The 18603-nt window shown below is 32.2% G+C and overlaps 1 protein-coding gene across 3 annotated transcripts in view; it reads right to left on the bottom strand.

Annotated features, from left to right (window-relative positions):
* The window catches only part of SWIP (strumpellin and WASH-interacting protein), a 73358-nt gene extending 56959 nt beyond the window's left edge, over positions 1 to 16399 (bottom strand). For 2 of the 3 annotated variants that reach the window (XM_076484735.1, XM_076484736.1), the window contains exons 1-5: positions 16275 to 16399; positions 9382 to 9521; positions 3741 to 3906; positions 2678 to 2745; positions 1216 to 1341 (exon numbers count right to left, since the gene is read on the bottom strand). In XM_076484735.1, coding sequence (XP_076340850.1) covers positions 1216 to 1341; positions 2678 to 2745; positions 3741 to 3906; positions 9382 to 9521; positions 16275 to 16329 — 555 coding nt within the window. In that variant the 5' untranslated portion in view covers positions 16330 to 16399. Of the gene's footprint in view, positions 1 to 1215; positions 1342 to 2677; positions 2746 to 3740; positions 3907 to 9381; positions 9522 to 13874; positions 14004 to 16274 lie in introns of those variants that run through there. The other variant, XM_076484737.1, reaches the window with a different exon arrangement.
* Positions 16400 to 18603: the final 2204 nt, after the last annotated feature.

The following is an 18603-nucleotide window of genomic DNA, read 5'->3' as shown; positions in this document are numbered from 1 at the left end:
ACCATAAAGATTATTTCTGAAGATAAAAATGCTTACATTAGTCATTTGTACAAATTAAATGTTATCAAGATTGTAGATATGAAGAAAAAATATGGGGAGCATAGTAACTCCGTGATAAGCTACTTTATATAATTATGTTGCTTATGAAAACAGTAATTAATTTGTATTATTCATTTTTAACTTTTTGTTACAATATCATCATTTAGTAAATTATCATAAGTCGAAATTGGTTTAAAAAAATCCATAAATTTAAGGTATTTTCCTTTATATTGTTTCCATACTTAATACTTTAAACCATTAAATCAGTAACAAAGTAGAAATACACTATCAATAGCAAATCTTCAGTAAAGAGCAATGATCAAGTCAATGAATTTGGAGACAGAGGCTGAAGCTCTGGAAAACTTCATCATGGACAATAGTCTCCATTTTTTCAAAATCAGACTTCCTCTACAAGGACCCAGACAGGTGAATACAAAATAAAAAGTTCTTGAAGAGTAATGAAACATTAAGGTAGGTCCAGGACATAAAGGATTCATTGTGATCCCCATGGAAGAATAGAGTTAGCTTTACACCATACACGAGAATCAAAAACGGTATCTTCTTTTGGTGGTCAATTAGTACAAAAAAATTCTCTAACATAATGAATGGTACTATCATAAAAGCTGTGGAAATGAATGTTGTTTTCTGTAATATGCAAACATACAAGCAGCTTTGAGCAATTCAAGAGTAAATTTGTGTACAAGAAATGTGTTTTTCTTCCTTTTTTCCTCAAATGTTTTTGAGAGATTTGTATCAAGTACACAGTTTTTGTCTGTCCGAGTAACTAATTTTAAGTGTGATGTACACTGGACAACACAAACATCACAGGGGGTGAAATTTCAAAGACTGGTAGCAATATCTTAATATGGTTTAATTCCCTTTAAATTTTGTGTAGTTTCCAGACAAACCTCAAAATTTTGTCATGCCCCAGAATAAAGTACTAATTTTGATTTTTACCTCCTAGATAAAGATATCCTGACAACAAAGGAATTAAGCTAAAAAATAGGTTAAAGGTAATACTTTCTTTTGTTGCAAAATTATGAATGCATATATAATAATCTTAACTTCATAGTAAAATAGATATGCAAAGTAGTTGTAAAAACATCTCATTGCATAATCATGAACACACACAGTTTTTGAAATTACAAGTAAAAAAAAAACATATAATAATCTCACCTGAAAGTGAACATCTGTGACATCAATAACTGTTGGACCATTTTTATTTCCACAATACAACGATGCCAATTGATGTACTAGGTTCTTGGTAACTAGGTAGCATCGATTTATAAAGCAGGATAATTCCTTATCAAAAAGAAAGAAATAATGACTGCACATATTATTTTATAGATACTTCTCTTAGATTTTACAAACAGTAAAACATAAAAATAATAGCATATAACATTTAAAAGTAACATTTCTAAAGGGTGAAACAATTCACTTCCCACTTTAAACAATTAATCATTTGAAGTTTATCTATAATTCAAGAAAAAATAAAATTACTATATAATAATAAATCTCTATTTGTTTATACCACCATGACAAAGTTATGGATCATGAAACAGAACTAAATTTAAATTTACTATGTTACATAAATCTGATTAAAATAACCACCTCTCACAATTATATATAAGAAAATTTTCTTTTAAAAATTCATGCTGTAATTTAATAAACAATAATTACACTTACACATTATTCATCATTAGTCTGTCAAAAACGTTTTAAAGCTGAAGTTCTTAGCTAATTAAAAAAGTATATTATTAATTCAAAAATAACAAAAGAAAACATTTTCACATTGAAAATTATGAGCTTGTTGTTCAAAAAAGTATGTAACATTAATTTCATTTTTTTTTCCTTGTATGATTATTTGTGGTCACAATAACATTTTCACATGTGCCATTTTGTCAAAACCATCACTTTAAAATACTTCTGATGTTAATCATCTATAAAGCTTTTGTATAAGAATATGACACAGTTTTGATCTGTCCATCTTCTACTATAAACCTGAAGATGATCTAGAAAGGTAGAAGCATTGTTCTCTGCTTATCAATAAATGTGTTAATACCCATAACAGCTGTTCTGAGATGCATTTTTATTTCAAGTGGGTTTCTCATCATCGAGAAATCTGAAGTTCATTTTGGAGCAACTAGACCATCTGAGCATTATGATATATTTCCTTATTGTTGTTAAGACTTGAGTATTTTGCTAAAATCAGTTGCAAAATGACAGGTTATAGCTATTTTTAAATGGAAAAACAAAGAACTTTTATTCCATCCCAATTACAAGTAAAATGTACATTGAATTAAACATTAGTTACATCAGTTATGAAAGGATAGTTTAATCAGATTTTACACAAAAGTATCTCTATTTTACTAAACGCATGATGCAGTATATAAGCTCTGTGCAAAACCTGTGATAATCTGTAATTAAAGTTATTTCATTTTAACTACAATCTGAAATGTATCTATTAAGGATTTTTGCATGAGAATTGGCAAAACACATTAATATAACAATTTCAGATATTATGCAAGTTTTATAAGAGCAAAATATCATACCACTAATTAGAGTCTCACTTGTATCTGGTGAGCTGATATAGAACTGGTTTATAAAACAACAATAAATACAATGTTGTTTACTTTACCTGCATTACTGATATCATATGCCCAATGTAAACCTGAGCTTCTCCTTCCTGAAGTCCACCAGATGGTTCTAAAATGAACAATGGAGAGATAATATTGGTACTTTCAATGTGAACATGCAGACAGACAGTACCAGTATTTTAAATGTGAATGGCACAGCTTATTATAAATGGACTTAACAATTAGGCCAGAAAACCCTAGGGTTGAGGCACAGATATCTCTAAATTAGGATTGCTAACCAGAGTAAGGTAAACCAATTAGAAATATATGCCAACTATACATCCCAGTTTCTATTAAATCAGATGTGATATTGACAATTACAACTATAACATTTATACAATGAAATTACAGAGCAATACAGGAACAATTAAAATGTTGGACCTTTTGGTATACAGTTCTGTATACACTTGGTCATGTCTGGCTCAATTAGATATTAAAATATTTAGTTTTTTCTGTCATTGAATCAAGTGATTATTTTGCACAAACTTTGTTTTTCTGCACTTTTCCTGTTCTTAAATAATTTTGATTCAATTCTAGATTTAAAATGTCTCTTGTTTAAAGACTAATTACAACATAAAATCACTATTTTCATCAATGGAAAACTTCGCATTAAAAAAATGTTCATGTAATGTTTAGCAAAGTCCTCTAAAAATTAACATTATATTGAAAAGTTTAAGAATTAAGAAAAAGTCAAAAACTGTTGGTTAGTGGAATACAAAATCATAATTAGGCAAATCCAAATTTTCAAAAATACTGTATAAGCAGTAAAACACCATCTCAAAACTAGGTTAATTCTTAACTTGATTAATTCAGTTATGTTCCACCTACATCTGATAATTACATTAATACCTAAACACAACAAATGGATCATAATGAGATGAAGGATATTCTGTTATTCGAGTTGGTTTAACCTTTGGGTATTATGTAAAATAAAGGGATTAGAAACCGTAGACAATAGTTTCATATTTTTTAAAAAATAACATGCCAAAATTTCTGATAATAAACTTTCTCACATCTATCATCCTAAAACGAAATCACAGGTTAATAAAACAGTTTAATACTAACCTCCTTCTCCATAAAAAAGTAGAGCATTGAAAAACTTTGATTTTGCTTCATGACACAGCTCTTTGATTTCACAACACAAACGAGCAAATACAGTAATTACTTTGTTCAGGATTTTGTTGTCTGTGGATACAAGTTCTAGAAGAGTAGTTCTTTCATAAGGAAGGAACTATCAAGAAAGAATCCACACCATAATTTGTTAAAAAGATAGGTCAAGTCACATGATGGAAAGAGAAAATATATTTATCGCTTTTACTTTTTGTCCTCAGTCATTTTTAGTAACAAGGATAAATTATTTTCGATTTTAAAGTTGAGTTTAAGAAAACCTATTTTACAGAATAGCAAATAAAGCTATAGCTTTCACAAATAAGACATACTAGGTTATGTAACATCAGTATCTTCTTCATTGAGTTACTGGGAAAGAAAAGCCTGCACTTTTAATTCCCCTATTTTATTTTTAAGAAAAAACTTTAAATCTTAAGAGATGGTGATATTAGGAAGAAAAAGATACAAACTGGCTACCAACTACTTTTACAATATTTTAGAATAAACTGACAAAACTAAGCTGGGTTAAAAGAAAGTACAAAACAAATAATACTATAATGTATTAAAAGAATTAAAGTTATAATTTTCTTATACTGAAAATTTATTTCCAATGGGTACTTCCCTCCTCTTACAACATTAACCTTTTCCATTTTGTGATGCCCTCTATATGAAAATTTTTTTCATATGTATGACACAAGCCCCCCACCAATTGGATTCAAAGATTCTAACATGTCTCTCATGCAAATCATCATACATCATTCTCCACCAATATAAGAGAACTTCTATCACATGATGCATGTGAATCCCTCTACGCACTACTACTGAACCATCACTTTGAATTTTGGCAGAAGGCTTAAGTGCCAAAAGATTGTGAAGAGGAAGGTAGGAAAAGTGAATGGAGAAAAGTACTTATCAAAAATATATCTTCAGTACAGGAAAATTATAACTTCTTAGCTAGAATCCCACACTAATAAATGAATAAAGACTGGTGCAAGGGGAGAACGGCTATACCCTATAAAAGCATCCAAGGGATAGTTCTGCAGATGAGAGAAACATATCAGATAATCAGATGAGAGGCACCTCATCACTTCTGAACCAGGTTATCTCCTCCACATGATTATCTAAGAACAAACATGGCAGAAAAGTAAGGAAGCATACCCAAATGAGAGAGGATAACTCAGGAAAGTGATCCCAATTGGATAAATAATGAAACTCAATCCCATGGAATAAAATAGATAGTGGAGGATGTTTCCCATGTTGTAGAATGGCTTGGGCACAGTGCAACATACTTGGTAAGTCAACTACATCCAAAACCTCTGAGCTAGGTACAAACATTGGTGCAATGGTAGGATAAGAATCACACTGGGCTTTATCTCAAGCCAAAAATTTGGGATGTAAGTAAAACACCAATTCCAGAGTATAACATAGGATAAGTACTGTACCAGAGATTCAAGAATATGACACGTGGTGCCTAAGGCAAATCCATCACATTATATCAGATTCCAAGACTGGGAGAATGATCCAAAACACCAATAACATCCTCACTGCAAGAAAATGATGGCATGCTTACAACAGAAATGTAAACACTTCACATATATCCTCCATGACCCACTACACAGAGAGAATGATCAAGGGAAGAAGATGGACAACTGGGAAAAAGGGAGAAGAGAAAGTTGGAGAGTGTGAAGAGATGGCTACACTCAAGATAATGCAATGTGCTACCACAAAACCCTATATATTGTCCAGAACAGCCCTAGTTATGAAGCATATATTGCAAGGTTAATGATTATCCAGTGATCTCAAGTAGCACCTCATCTTGAAGGTGAATGTGCAGAGCCATGGAAAGAGTACATGAATCAACCTGGTGTACAGTGTGGATTTGTTTGTATGTGTACATAATACCTGGTCAGGCACCATTTGTCACAGAGTGGAATCCAAGAGATGAAATTAAAAGCAAGGGTCCCTGAAAGAAAAGAAAGCATAGCCACAATGAAGTCTGAAGTACAGTCACAGGTGGTAGACAACAACCCAAAGAAGCAGAAACTGCAACATCATGCAAGTTTTTGTTTGTTTGTTTCTTTTTCAATTTTGTGCAAAGCTACACAAGGGCTATTTGAGCTCGTGATGTAAGTAATGGGCAAAACATATCTGAGAGGTGGTCCACATGCCTAAATGCATGATCTCCTCCAAAGGCCAATGAAGATAAGAAGTAAGGGTTAAAGTGAGATGTCAGATATGCTGGAATTCAACACAGAAAAAGCACATTGGGAAGGGGACAAAAAGGAATAAGTCAACTTGATTAAATGATGAACACAACAAGTAAAGATAGGAAGATCCCAAGAGGAAGAGGACTGCCACAGGAAAAAGAGAAGGGAACAGAAACCCCTGAAAGAATCCATGCAGACAACATAATAACAATGGGCATGCACATGTCACAGAAATTTATATGGATCAGGACGATGGTATAGATGAGAAACAAAGGGAAGAGAATTGAGCAAAAAGGAGGAGTTATCTTTGTGAGCTGCCAAGGTCTTCAGAAGGAAAGAATGATCCAAATAAAGCAGAAGTGTGGTGGTGCAGTCTGTGAATGACACTAATATTTAACAGATCCGACCAACACTACCCACAGTCCAAAAGTAGAAGGAAATACACATTAAGAGAGAGATGAAACAAAGAGCACAAGGCAATGAGCTCAAACATAGGTAATAAATGGATAAAGTTGGCATGACAAGGGATCTCAAGGAGGAAGAAAGGAAACAGGCATGCAAAACAAGGTAAAAAAAGGTAAGAAAAAACTTGGTGAACCCAAACATCAAAGATGAAAGAGATCCATTGACGAACAAAGGTTGCAAGATAAGCTTCCTCCAGGTAGTTACCTAAACTACTGTTGGTTTACCAAGCACCATCGTGAAAAACAATGAATAGTGGTACAATGAGGAAGAGGAACAAACAAGTGTCTTGTAGATAAGAATACATGAACTTGGTCCACAACAATATAGCATCACGACCCAAAAGATCTCAAGATGACAGGCAAGCCAATATGGAATTGAAGAGGGAGAGTATGTCCCCAAAAAATCCCTCGGGGTTCCTGTGAAGAGCCTTAGAGAGGAGATGGATTGAGGAAAGGAACCACAAACGAATCATCAGGGTAAGACAAGGAAGGAAATACTGAGCATTAGGTTAGATCACTAGAAGATTTGCACCACCCCAAACAGATCAAACTGAACCCAATAATTGTTGGTACAGATATGTGCAGTCTGAAGTCTATGGAGAATAAGGCATACTAATGCTATCAAATACCAGGGGACAGGAGGAAACTAAATAAGATTAGGAGGCAGAATCGTGCAAGAGGGAAGGACATGTCATAAGAAACAGATGCAATAGACAAAACATCAAATACCTGAGAAATGAAATCTGAGAAAGCCAATGAGGGCCTAATAGAATCCTCTGGTAGGGTTTGAACTGGCATGACAAACTCCAGGGAGGGGGGAACAAACAGTCAAAATCCTCATCAGCTTTGTCAAGCTCAAATGGAAGAGGGGCAACTGCAGGAGACAAGGTTTGTCCATGTAAAATTCAATCTCTCTGCAAATAAAGGTCAATACATCCTTCAACAGGTTGCCCACACATGTGGTCTGAAGTATTGTATCAGATAAATAAGATGTACCCAAAGTGGTGACATTTACTACAGAAATCATGCTTGATACCAAATAAAGAAGCAAAATCATATGTAGCTAAACACGTGTAAATCAATCACTTTCAAAAATAAAGTGGAAAAAAATCCTTGAAATAAAATGAATTAAGATAAACCACTTTAAGAAGTAAGAAACAAAAAGAAAAATGTCTGAACTCTAGCACTGCCAAATAAAAAATGGTTGTTTGGGAGTGGCACGTAGAGTCACATGAATATGTAATTGTTGAGTTCTCCAATTGGTGGAAAAATGACACATGATGATTTGCATGAGAGACATCTTGGTATCTTTCATTCGAATAGGGAGGTGCAAAATGCTTGTGACATGCATTACACAAATTTTTGCATACAGAAACAGCACAAAACAGGAAAAGCTAATACTGTAAGAGGAGGGAAGTAACACATCTGAATTACTGAGATTATGAGCTCAAAAGTTGGTCATTACAAAATAATATTGTTAAAGTGTGTGTGTCTTCTTATAGCAAAGCCACATCAGGCTATTTACTGAGTCCACTGAGGGTAATTGAACCCCTGGACTTTAGCATTGAAAATCCATAGACTCACCACTGTACTAGCAGGGGACATTGCTAAAGTTCAAAATCTAATTGCCTACTCTTATTTACGTTTCAGATTTTTTTTAGATGGCTGTATATTTTAAGTAACAAACTACACATAAAGTTCAGCCATTACTTTAGACTCATAGTCAATTCTGTAACTTTCTGAGCATTTCAGTATTTTATTTCACTTCTTAATTAATAACTTTTAGTGTGGTAAATACAAACATGTTGACTTAGTGTACTGGTGGCTTATTAAAATAACTTACTATTTGGTTTTATACACAGGTCAATATAAATCTTAAGTTGTATCTCTAGAGTTTGAAAGGATGATTCATATTAAACAAAATGCAAGTGAAATTTTCAAAAATGTAGTTTTTGATCAATATATATTATCATGCAAAAATGTTTTAATGAAAGCACTTGTAATAAAACTTATAATTAATACATGTTATTTATCTTAATAACAACTATTTTAAAAAATTATACAGAAGACTACAGGTTAAGCATAGAAAACACACACAGACTACTACAGAGTAATAAAAAAGGTGTGTATTTTTCTTATAGCAAAGCCACATTGAGCTATCTGATGAGTCCACCGAGAAGAATTGAACCACTAATTTTAGCATTGTAAATCTATAGACTTCTGCTGTACCAGCAGGGAACAATATAAAAAGAACAAGTGGTAAGATGTTTTACCAATGTGCATGCTTAAGTTTAAGAATACATTATGAATTTTGTTTGTAAATTTAATCAAGTGCTCGTGTTAATCAAAATCAAGTTACTTTTACACCTAATGCACAGAAATTTCTAAAAAGCTTTTTCTACTGATATATATGCAATTTTACATAACTGCTCTTTAAAATACAATATTTAATCAATTTTAATGCATAAAAACTGCTCAAGAATTTTTATTTTTGCAATAATTTTACAAGTAAGGCATTATGCACCATAATTCCACACAATACATTTCTTCTATTGTTAAGTGTGAACAAAACATGAAATCAAATTGATTCTTATTAATCAAAAGTTTCTTATCAAAACACTAACTCTAAGATAAAACATTATATCTAACAGACTGCAAAAGTTTTAAAACCAATGAAAGATGATCATCAGATATAAACATCATTCTTCTTTAAAATCTTCAGCATTATCAAATGCTTACAGGCAGTAGTAGTGGTGACACCACAAAACGTTACTAGTTATAAACAAAAAGGTAATATAAACAAGTCCTGACTTACATGTATAACTTGACAACTGTAGTAAATGTAAAAAAATAAACACACGTGTCTTTTCATACAATGTTAGTAATCAGTTTAATGCTACATCCTGTTGCATCAATTCATAAACTGACCTGAAGAGACACTGGATCAAATGTCATATCCCATGATTCATTAAGAGTTTCATCCAGAGCATGCTCAATTCCTTGCAACTGAGAGGCATATTCTTGAATGAAGTCTCCATACTTTCTCAACTGAACCTGTCCAACTATTTCTGAGAGATAACAAAAAAAGGTTTCAAGCAATATAGATATTTAATGACCTTCATGGGTTTTAGAATAAAGTATCAATAAGAAATATGCCACTTTTATTTGTAATGTTTGTTTCATTCAAAAGAAAATGTCATACTATATGGAAGGAACAAGTAACTTGGGGCTTGTGAGCTGTATTGAAAAAAACATCAAAATATGCCTAACCACTTCTGTAGTATGTTAACAGAAATAAAAATAAAATACGAATCTATTTTAAGAACTGGAAAAAAGCATAAACTGTAACTACTTTTGAACATGACAGAAATAACAGCAATAAATATTCAGTAATAATAATCCTTAAACTAAAAAAAACAAACAAAACAAATGTGATTCATAATCTATATACATAAATTAATGCAAACAGTACCAATAAATGCTTAATTCTCTTTATACACTCCTGGTTCAATTTTTGTTTTTTTTTTTCACTGACAAATAGGTCATACAAAACTGCTATTTCTCAGAAAAAAAGTTCCTCAACTGTTAATGGTAGTTTTACTCACCTATCATGTAGTCATTGCTAAATATAAAATTTTATGGTTAAATACAACTTAAGTGCTACACTAAAGTGGAAGTCCCACAACACAATTTTAAATAGAATGTTATTAAAGTGGATGTGTGTACAGCATATATTGAGATTAGGTCTTGCACCTGATCCATGTAAATGTATTTAGTTGAATCCCTCATTAACAATTCCTGAAAGTCAATATGGCTTCAAACTGCAACTACATACAGTTATGTATCTAAATTTAGTTTTAATATGTAAAACATTAAAATCTCCTTGGATTGAAGCAATATTCAACCACTCAGATGGTTAGAACAGACCTCTGACATCCTATATGTTAATATATTGTACAAAATAAGGTAGGAAAGGGTTGTGTCAGTGACTTAAATTTGCATTTTGTAATTACAAAAAAAATTTTCAACATGAAGTTAAGAATAAAGATTCCATCAGTTTTTTAAAATGAGCATTTCTAAACTATTTATGCACTAAACTGTTTGTAGCTTCCATGATTTCAATGGTTATATAAAAGTAATGTAAAAAATATTCCATCAATATTGTAATTAATCTCATCAATTATAGTTAGGTTTTTATATGCATTTTAAATAAGAAATGAATGATTCACCAATCTGTTTTAGTCAGTTCCTTACAGTGGGTGTTGTAACAAAATAAAACAAAATTACTAATTACTAATTAAAATGCAACATGTAAACACCATCATGAATGAAGTGTACATATGCAGTCATTATATATGTTCAATATATTCACTTATGTTAGTTGATTAAAATACACTGTATTATGGTAATGTTATGAAAAAAATGTATTCCATAAACACTGAGCTCTCTAAGAGTTTTATCAAGCTGTAAGAATTAATTCAAAGTTATAAGCATTTGAGACATTTGAAATAAGTACATGATGGATGAATCTTTCACAACATGCATATCTTAGGTCCACTGTTTAATCTTATAAAGTTGCAAAATACTGGAACATACTGAAAATATAAAGAATGTCTGATGGATAATCAAAACTTGAAAAATAAGAACAAATAAGACCAGAAAAGATTACCATTTTTCTTAACAGACATCTAATATTTCTAATAGACATCTTTCTACACAAATAAATATTTTCTTCTTGAAATAATGCCTATCTACCTGAAAGACTTGCATGCCTCTATTCTTGTGAAAACATTCAGCTAAAATTAACATGAAAACACACAAATGCGCACTCCCACATGGTGATGCATCATGAAGCTAAGCCCTCCACCAATAGGAATGTGATATACCTCCTTGCACAAGTCTTTCTTCTACATTTGCATGTAAAAGTCCTCATTCTTTGATGAGGCAAAACAGGGGGAAGGGAGGAGTATGGATGAGAATGTGTACAGAGGTGTCTATCAAAAAATAATTTTAAATTAAGAAAAATGTTAGCTTCCAATAGGACCACTCATTTCCACACACAGCTTCCATACACACACTATATTGGTATAGGAACTGTTTCAACAATTACACAGACAAGCCTCCTTTTTAAAATGTCTAAATAAAACCCATGGAGTATGATGTCAGATGACTGGGGCTCCATAGAGCCACATGTGAGCAACTGCATCTCATCTCATCCAGGGTATGCTATTCATCTATGTCCAGAAAAAGCAAAAGGTTTAAAATGTGTCACAAAGATGGGTAAAACTGGTGCATGACCCTTTGAGTATTTGCACAAGCTGTTGCACATCTAATGTGTGTAGTGAGGTTTAGATTCATTCAGATTCTCATGTGTGCAAAACTCCTCAACCATAAAGTCTCTATAGGGTAAAACTAACTTTGGAAGAACTCTTGTGACACGTATCTGGTCACAGCACCTCTACTATCAGACAACTATGGGCTTCATGCCAGCTGTAGCAGGATGGCATCATATAGGACACATTCAAAATGAATAATTATATTACCATTACTCAACCATCAATCTGTAGTTCCTTGTCTGCTGTGGAAGTAGGGTTTATGAGCAATACATCACAGTTGTAAATCTACTCTGCCATCTGAAACTGAGGGTTCAAGCCCTTGCAAGAGCAGGAAAATGAGAAATAAATACATATAAAGAAGTATGGTACAGAAATATATGTCCAAACTTCACTTGGAGATTGTAGTGTATTAATATTAAGCAGGATGATCTGCTCTACACTACAGAACCACCTTTGTCCCACTTCTCACTGTAAAGGGACAACTTGTTCTAGCACAAGTAGTCAGATTCTAATTGATGAGGATTTCCCATGGTCTACCATGGCTAGAAGCTGTTTAATAGCAAGGATCTCCTATGTTTTATTATGCTAGCCAAAGAAGTAGGCAAAAGCACAACTCTGTTACTAGCTTTTTCAATAATAGTACATGCATCAGACTTGAATGTTGTGTAGAATTACCATAAGTAAAACCTCAGTGGTTTAGCAGAACACCCCATATCAGAGTAGGTACTCACAATGTCATGGTGGATGCCACTTCCCATTATCCTAGATCAATTCAGGATTTTGGATACGTATACCCTGGGAAGTAACATTAGTCACGAGGACTATCTGCACTAGCCAATCCCAATTTAGTAGTGTAAGCCTAGAGGGAAGGCAGCTAGTCATCACCACCCACTGCCAACTTTTGGGCTACTCTTTTAACAATGAATAGTGGGATTGACCATCACATTATAATGCCCCCATGGCTGAAAGAGTGAGCATGTTTGTTGTGACAAGGGTGTTCTAAAGTAACTGAACTCACCTATGTAGACTTTGACAAAAAAAGAGGCAGGTATTTAAAGCTCTGGAAATAACTAATAGTGTAACAAATATATGACCCAAGTGTACATGTAGTATATCAATGCAAGTCATGTAATGTTAGCTAGGTATGACTGAAAGGTCAGTATAATAAAAAATAATAAATATATATATGTAAATATATACTGTTATGAGACTTAAACTACTTAGACTAAACATTTGTATTTTCATGTTATAATAGGTAATCATTCTCGCATGAAAAACAAATTTATATTTCCGAATGTTTTTTTATGATGGTTACAAGGTTGGTTAAGTGACAGACCCCACACAGAGGATAAAAAAAAGCAAAATATAGTCTTACTGGAAACAAACATTTGAAATGTATTTAGAAGGATTTAGTAATTATGCAAACAATATTTGAGATTTGTGGGATGAAGAATAATTTTTTTTTAATCATAACATGAAATCACTTTGTACTCAGACTAGTAACAAAACATTCTCTATTTTCACAAACAAATCTTTAGTAAAAATATTTATTAAAAATTCTGATTTTTTTTAAACAAAATAATTTTACTCTTTACTAAAAGTCTATCAAATTTTATGAAGATACACATGCTGTATCAAAAGTTATAGTGCAAATGTGTAGACAAATTCAGGTATATTATACCATGCCCACAGCAAAAAAGTTAATGTTGTAGAGGAAAAGAAACTTGGTTTTCTGGTTCATTGATCTCTTAAGCTATCCAATAAAAGCAGTTTCTCATAACAGGATAAACAGGATTTCATGTTCCATGTACAGAAATATTGAATACACGAGTAAAGAGGTTACAATGTCACTGTACAGATCACTGGTTAGGTTACATTTCAAATACTATTCTCAGATTTGGATTCCTTCTCCCAGGAAGGGTAATGAATTGTTGAAAAGGGTTCAGAGAAGAGCTACAAGGATGATACCTTGGATATGAAAGTTATCACTTGAGGACAGGTTAAAATCTTTGATATTTCTTTCAAAAAAAAAGTTATAGAAGATTTGATTGAGATGTTAAAGATTGTTATAGGAAATAACAGTACCTTTTGCACATTTAATGGTGAGAATGATAAGACTAGGAAATGCATATATATCTTGACATAGTAGGAGACATCTTCAGACGAGACAGCTTTAATTTTCTAACATAATGGTCGGCCTTTTGAATGAGTTGTCTTCAGATGTGGTAAATTTATATAAAAGAAAACTTTATAAGTATTTGAATTGTTAGGGCTCACTTTGAAAATTAGGTTAGTTTAACAGATGGATGGCCAAGACTGACTAACAGATCTCTTACTGTCTTTAAATTTTTTGTTAATTATATGTTAGTCAAGATAACAAGTCATAAAACTATACAAAAAAAAACTTAAGAACAATCTTACTAAAGTATGGCATACAAAAACAAGTTGCATTACAAAAAAGAAGCATAACCAGTAACAATATTAAAACTATTGATCTCATTAAGATTATTATAGCTGTACCATTACTTCCATGAGCAGTGCAATGCCAAAAAGGTTTACAAAACAGCTGTCAAGTTATAGTATTGAGAAATCATAAAATATTGATGTACAAACAAAAATAATTTTACTTCATTATATTTATAAGGAAATGTTTTGTTTATAACATAATATTTAATTCCTTTGTAATTTGGTTAATTTATTAAGAGTTTATGTAGCATTAACATTTTGTAAGTTCAAGAATTATAGTAAATGTGCAGTTTTAGTTTGGGAATAGTCTCCTAGGCAGTTGCAAGATATGAGATTATTCAACCCTAGTATTATCAGTGACCCCATCTGTTTCTGTTTTTTTTTCCAAATACATTTTATTAAACTATTTACATACAAAACTGCTTGTGAGCAATTTGTAAGATTTGTTAGTTACACACATAAGGTCCCAAATAGTAAATCATAAAAATTTAAGCAAAAATACCATAAATATGGCAATTAATCTCACCAATTATTAATTGTGTTCCTTATGCATTTTACACAGAAAATTGGTGATTTCCTCAATTTATGTGGTTAGTTCTTCACATTAAGTGTTATAACAAATAAAAATCCAAAATCCCATCAATAATGAAATGTAATTTGAGGGTTAATTAGTGACCACCATTACATCTGTGGTAAATTCCAGCCAGCCTGAAGATCTCTCATATTATGCAAAAGGCCTCATCAGAGTTGGTTTATGTGTTTATATTTCACTTATAGCAAAGACATATCAAGCTATCTGCTGAGTCCACCGAGGGGAAATGAGCTCCTGATTTCAGTGTTGTAAATCCATAGACCTTTAGTTGTACCAGCAGGAGACTCTCATCAGAGCTGAATATAGCATGGTTGATATACTTATATACACTTTACTTTCACTTATAAATTTTTAATAATAATAATATATAGTCAACACAGATCCATTAGTCCTTCAAGACAGTCTTTAGACATCTACCCTTGAAAAAATAAAAATGTAACCAACCCTCTTAAACATTTGTAAAGTGTCAGTCTTTTCCTACTTCATAAGGTAAACCAATCATATTCAAATCACCCTCTTACTGTTAGAAAGTTAAACCCATCTTTGCTGGAGCCTAACCTGTCTCTCCAACTTGTGTCCTCTCATCCTATGCTCTTCATAATGCAGCACAACATCCCAAGTGAAATTTAACTCAGACTTTTATAGAGATTATTACTTCTTTTGACTTGTCATCAATGTGTGTAAAAACACACCCTAAAATTTGATTAGCTTTACTACTACTAGTATTGGAACACTGCCTTTATGGTTTGAGTGACTTATCTATTTCTAGGCCAAGATCATCATCTTCAATCACACTATTGTATGTGTTCCCATCTATATTAAACATGATCCAAAATATGAAAACCCACACACAAAACCTTTCATTGCTTCAACTGGGTTTTCATAACAACCTGATCAGTACAGTAGTAATCGGTATAGTTAGCCATGCACTTTGACAAAAATTATATTTTGTTGTGTCCTGATAATAATACACACAATAAATAGATCTAACATTATAATTAGTATAAATTGATGATAATGAAATTTTACTTCTTTCACTCGTAATCAAATTCAAATTATAAAAGATATGTAAACATTACAACAGTATCTCCAAAACGAAGTGCATCACATTCAATAGTCATTATATTTATAGCATATGGCAATCATGCACTTGGAGCCGAGATTTTCTTCAAAAATTTGAAAAGATGTAAATATATATTCATAAATAAAAGCCCAAGTTCACAACTTAACTTTTATTTCCTAAATTTAATTTACTTGAGTATGAATTTCAAATGCTCAACAGATTAATTGCTTTTGACGTATTTTTTATACTATCAAAACATTTATAAGTTAAAAGAAAAGCTACTGTAAAAATATATAACACAATAGTATGAGTAATTTCTCAGTGATTAAAACAGAGCAAATATTCATACAAAAATCACGCTTACTTATTACAGTTTCGTCTAATTTATCAGGATTCCATTCCTCCGTCTCTACCGCCATAGTGAAACGCCACACTCCCTCTTTAATCACATGTTTTGATTTGGGGACGCTACCTTGAAACTAATACAAATTTTGTTGTTTGTGTGTGTGTGTGTATTACAAACGTAAATACCGGAATTTTAGGAACCGAAACTAATTATAATTATTAAAAACAATATAAAATTAGAAAATCGAAAAGCAGTGAATGATCAAGTCATCGCAACTTTATTTTATAATTATATTCATAATAAACCAACAGTTTCATAATACCAATTTGTTTCTCTAAAGTGGCCATCTGCGACTAAATGTTTAGCGGTCCGACTGTGAATCCGTTGTTGAAAAAATGTGCTCCGCACATCGGGTCTGCAAATGTGTTATGAGAGTGACGGTAGAATTCCACTGTTCAATCAAGTGAGAGTAGCCATGAATTATTTGTGCGTGGTACTGACTAGCTACTTTCCCTCTAGTATTTTGGTTCATTAGGGACGAGTAGACGCAGATAGGGCTTCTGTGACTTTTTGAAACAAACAAAAAACAAGTTACCGATTTGGTTCGCAAAGGTGAAGCTGAGAGTAAAGGTTGAAATTTACGTTTAAGTTGAACTTAAAAGTACTGTATAATTATTCCAATGTGAATGTTTTTTTAAGATTAAATTTACCATTATTTTATTCCATTTTTACACCTCAAAGTGATTATGAAGTAAGCTCGAAGGCTAATAATTCTATAATATCAGATCCATTGCTGTGAATACAACGTTGTATAGATTTGCGCTTAACAAGAAAAAACAACTAATTTTCTTAAAACTGTTAAGTTATTTCTTATAAATTTGTATTTTCTTTTCTACAAGTCGACACAGTGCATATTACAGACCGGTGCTTCTCCAATATTTTTGTTTCCTGACCATCAGTTGTGTTTTGCACCTCTGAAGAACACACTGGACTCTATACACTACATTGTTGTTCTCCTTTAAGTAATTATGCTTTTCTTATTCACGGATCAACTGAAGGAAGCTCGCAGACCAGATATTGAGAATCGCTGCTGTTACTGATAATTTGAGTAACAGTGATAGATTTCTTTTTCAGTGATTTAAAGATTTATTCCAAATCTCTAAAAGGTTAACTGAGAATATGATATTACTTATAGTGAAATATAACTGCTAAACTCAACTTTATATGGACTTATGTTCACTGTCAAATGTTATTTATTTACATTCCCTTAGGATAAACACTTCTTTTATCCACGTAATTTAATTGTGAGTTTATTCTAATCTGAATTACCTAATCATTACTTTGCTTTTGTGTTTATTACCTTACTGGTTCATTGTAGTCTAATTTTTTAGTTTAATTATTGGACTATTTATTTGACTTAAACTTATCAAGTTACTTTTACATTATGTCTAAGTAAATATTCTGTTCATTGTGGTCCACAACTGATGATGGCTCGTTTTGAAATGTTGGATCTCGTAGACCAAATGTAGCCCGCTGGGACAGCGGTAAGTCTACGGATTTAGAATGCTAAAGTTAAGGGTTTGGTTCTCCTCGATGGACACAACAGATATCCTGATATGACTTCGCTGTAAAAAAATTACATATACAAAAAATACGTAGAAAACACACATGCTATGACTGCTTTCGTTTACACGCAACTCAGAGTAGTCTCAAGAAATAATGCTTGTTAATTTTATGTTTATGATTGTTTTTCTTTTGGTGTTTATTTCAATGCGGACTAAAATGCGTGTTAAAAGAATTTTTTGAACCCCCGATAATTCTGGTTAAATTGCGATTAAAGATTAAAGTAAAGTGATCTGTGGTAAAGAAGGGAGAGCTGTGATTACTTTTTCTGTCATTGGTAATATGCAGGCATATTAAATTATTATTAAATTAAGGGAGGCTAGAACAAGTAGCCCTCACATAATTTTGCGTGAAGTTGCAAAAACAAACTTTTTTTTCTGATAAATCATTTGGAGTAACTATGTGTCCAAGTTTTATAATATACACGAGGTTGCACCCTTCTTTTTTATTTTAATATAGAACACCAGGTAAGGGAATTTATCTCGCTTATTTACGGGACTGCCTGATCCACCAAAATTCACGTGTTTTTTTTCTTTAGAAAAGGTCACTGTAGCGTGAGCTATGCTACGAACAAAAATGTGGTTTGTTCTAGCAGCGAATCATGCTATTGCCTTGTAGTATGACTCACCACTTTGATCCTTAGTCATATGTGTATACATGTCCTAAAATATATAATGCATTTATTCAGTTTTATCCCTTATACATTTTGTGAGCCAGTCTGTGT

The sequence above is a fragment of the Tachypleus tridentatus genome, chromosome 13, assembly GCF_004210375.1.
Source record: "Tachypleus tridentatus isolate NWPU-2018 chromosome 13, ASM421037v1, whole genome shotgun sequence".
NCBI classification, from domain to species: domain Eukaryota; kingdom Metazoa; phylum Arthropoda; class Merostomata; order Xiphosura; family Limulidae; genus Tachypleus; species Tachypleus tridentatus.
This window is presented reverse-complemented; position numbering and strand designations above follow the sequence as displayed.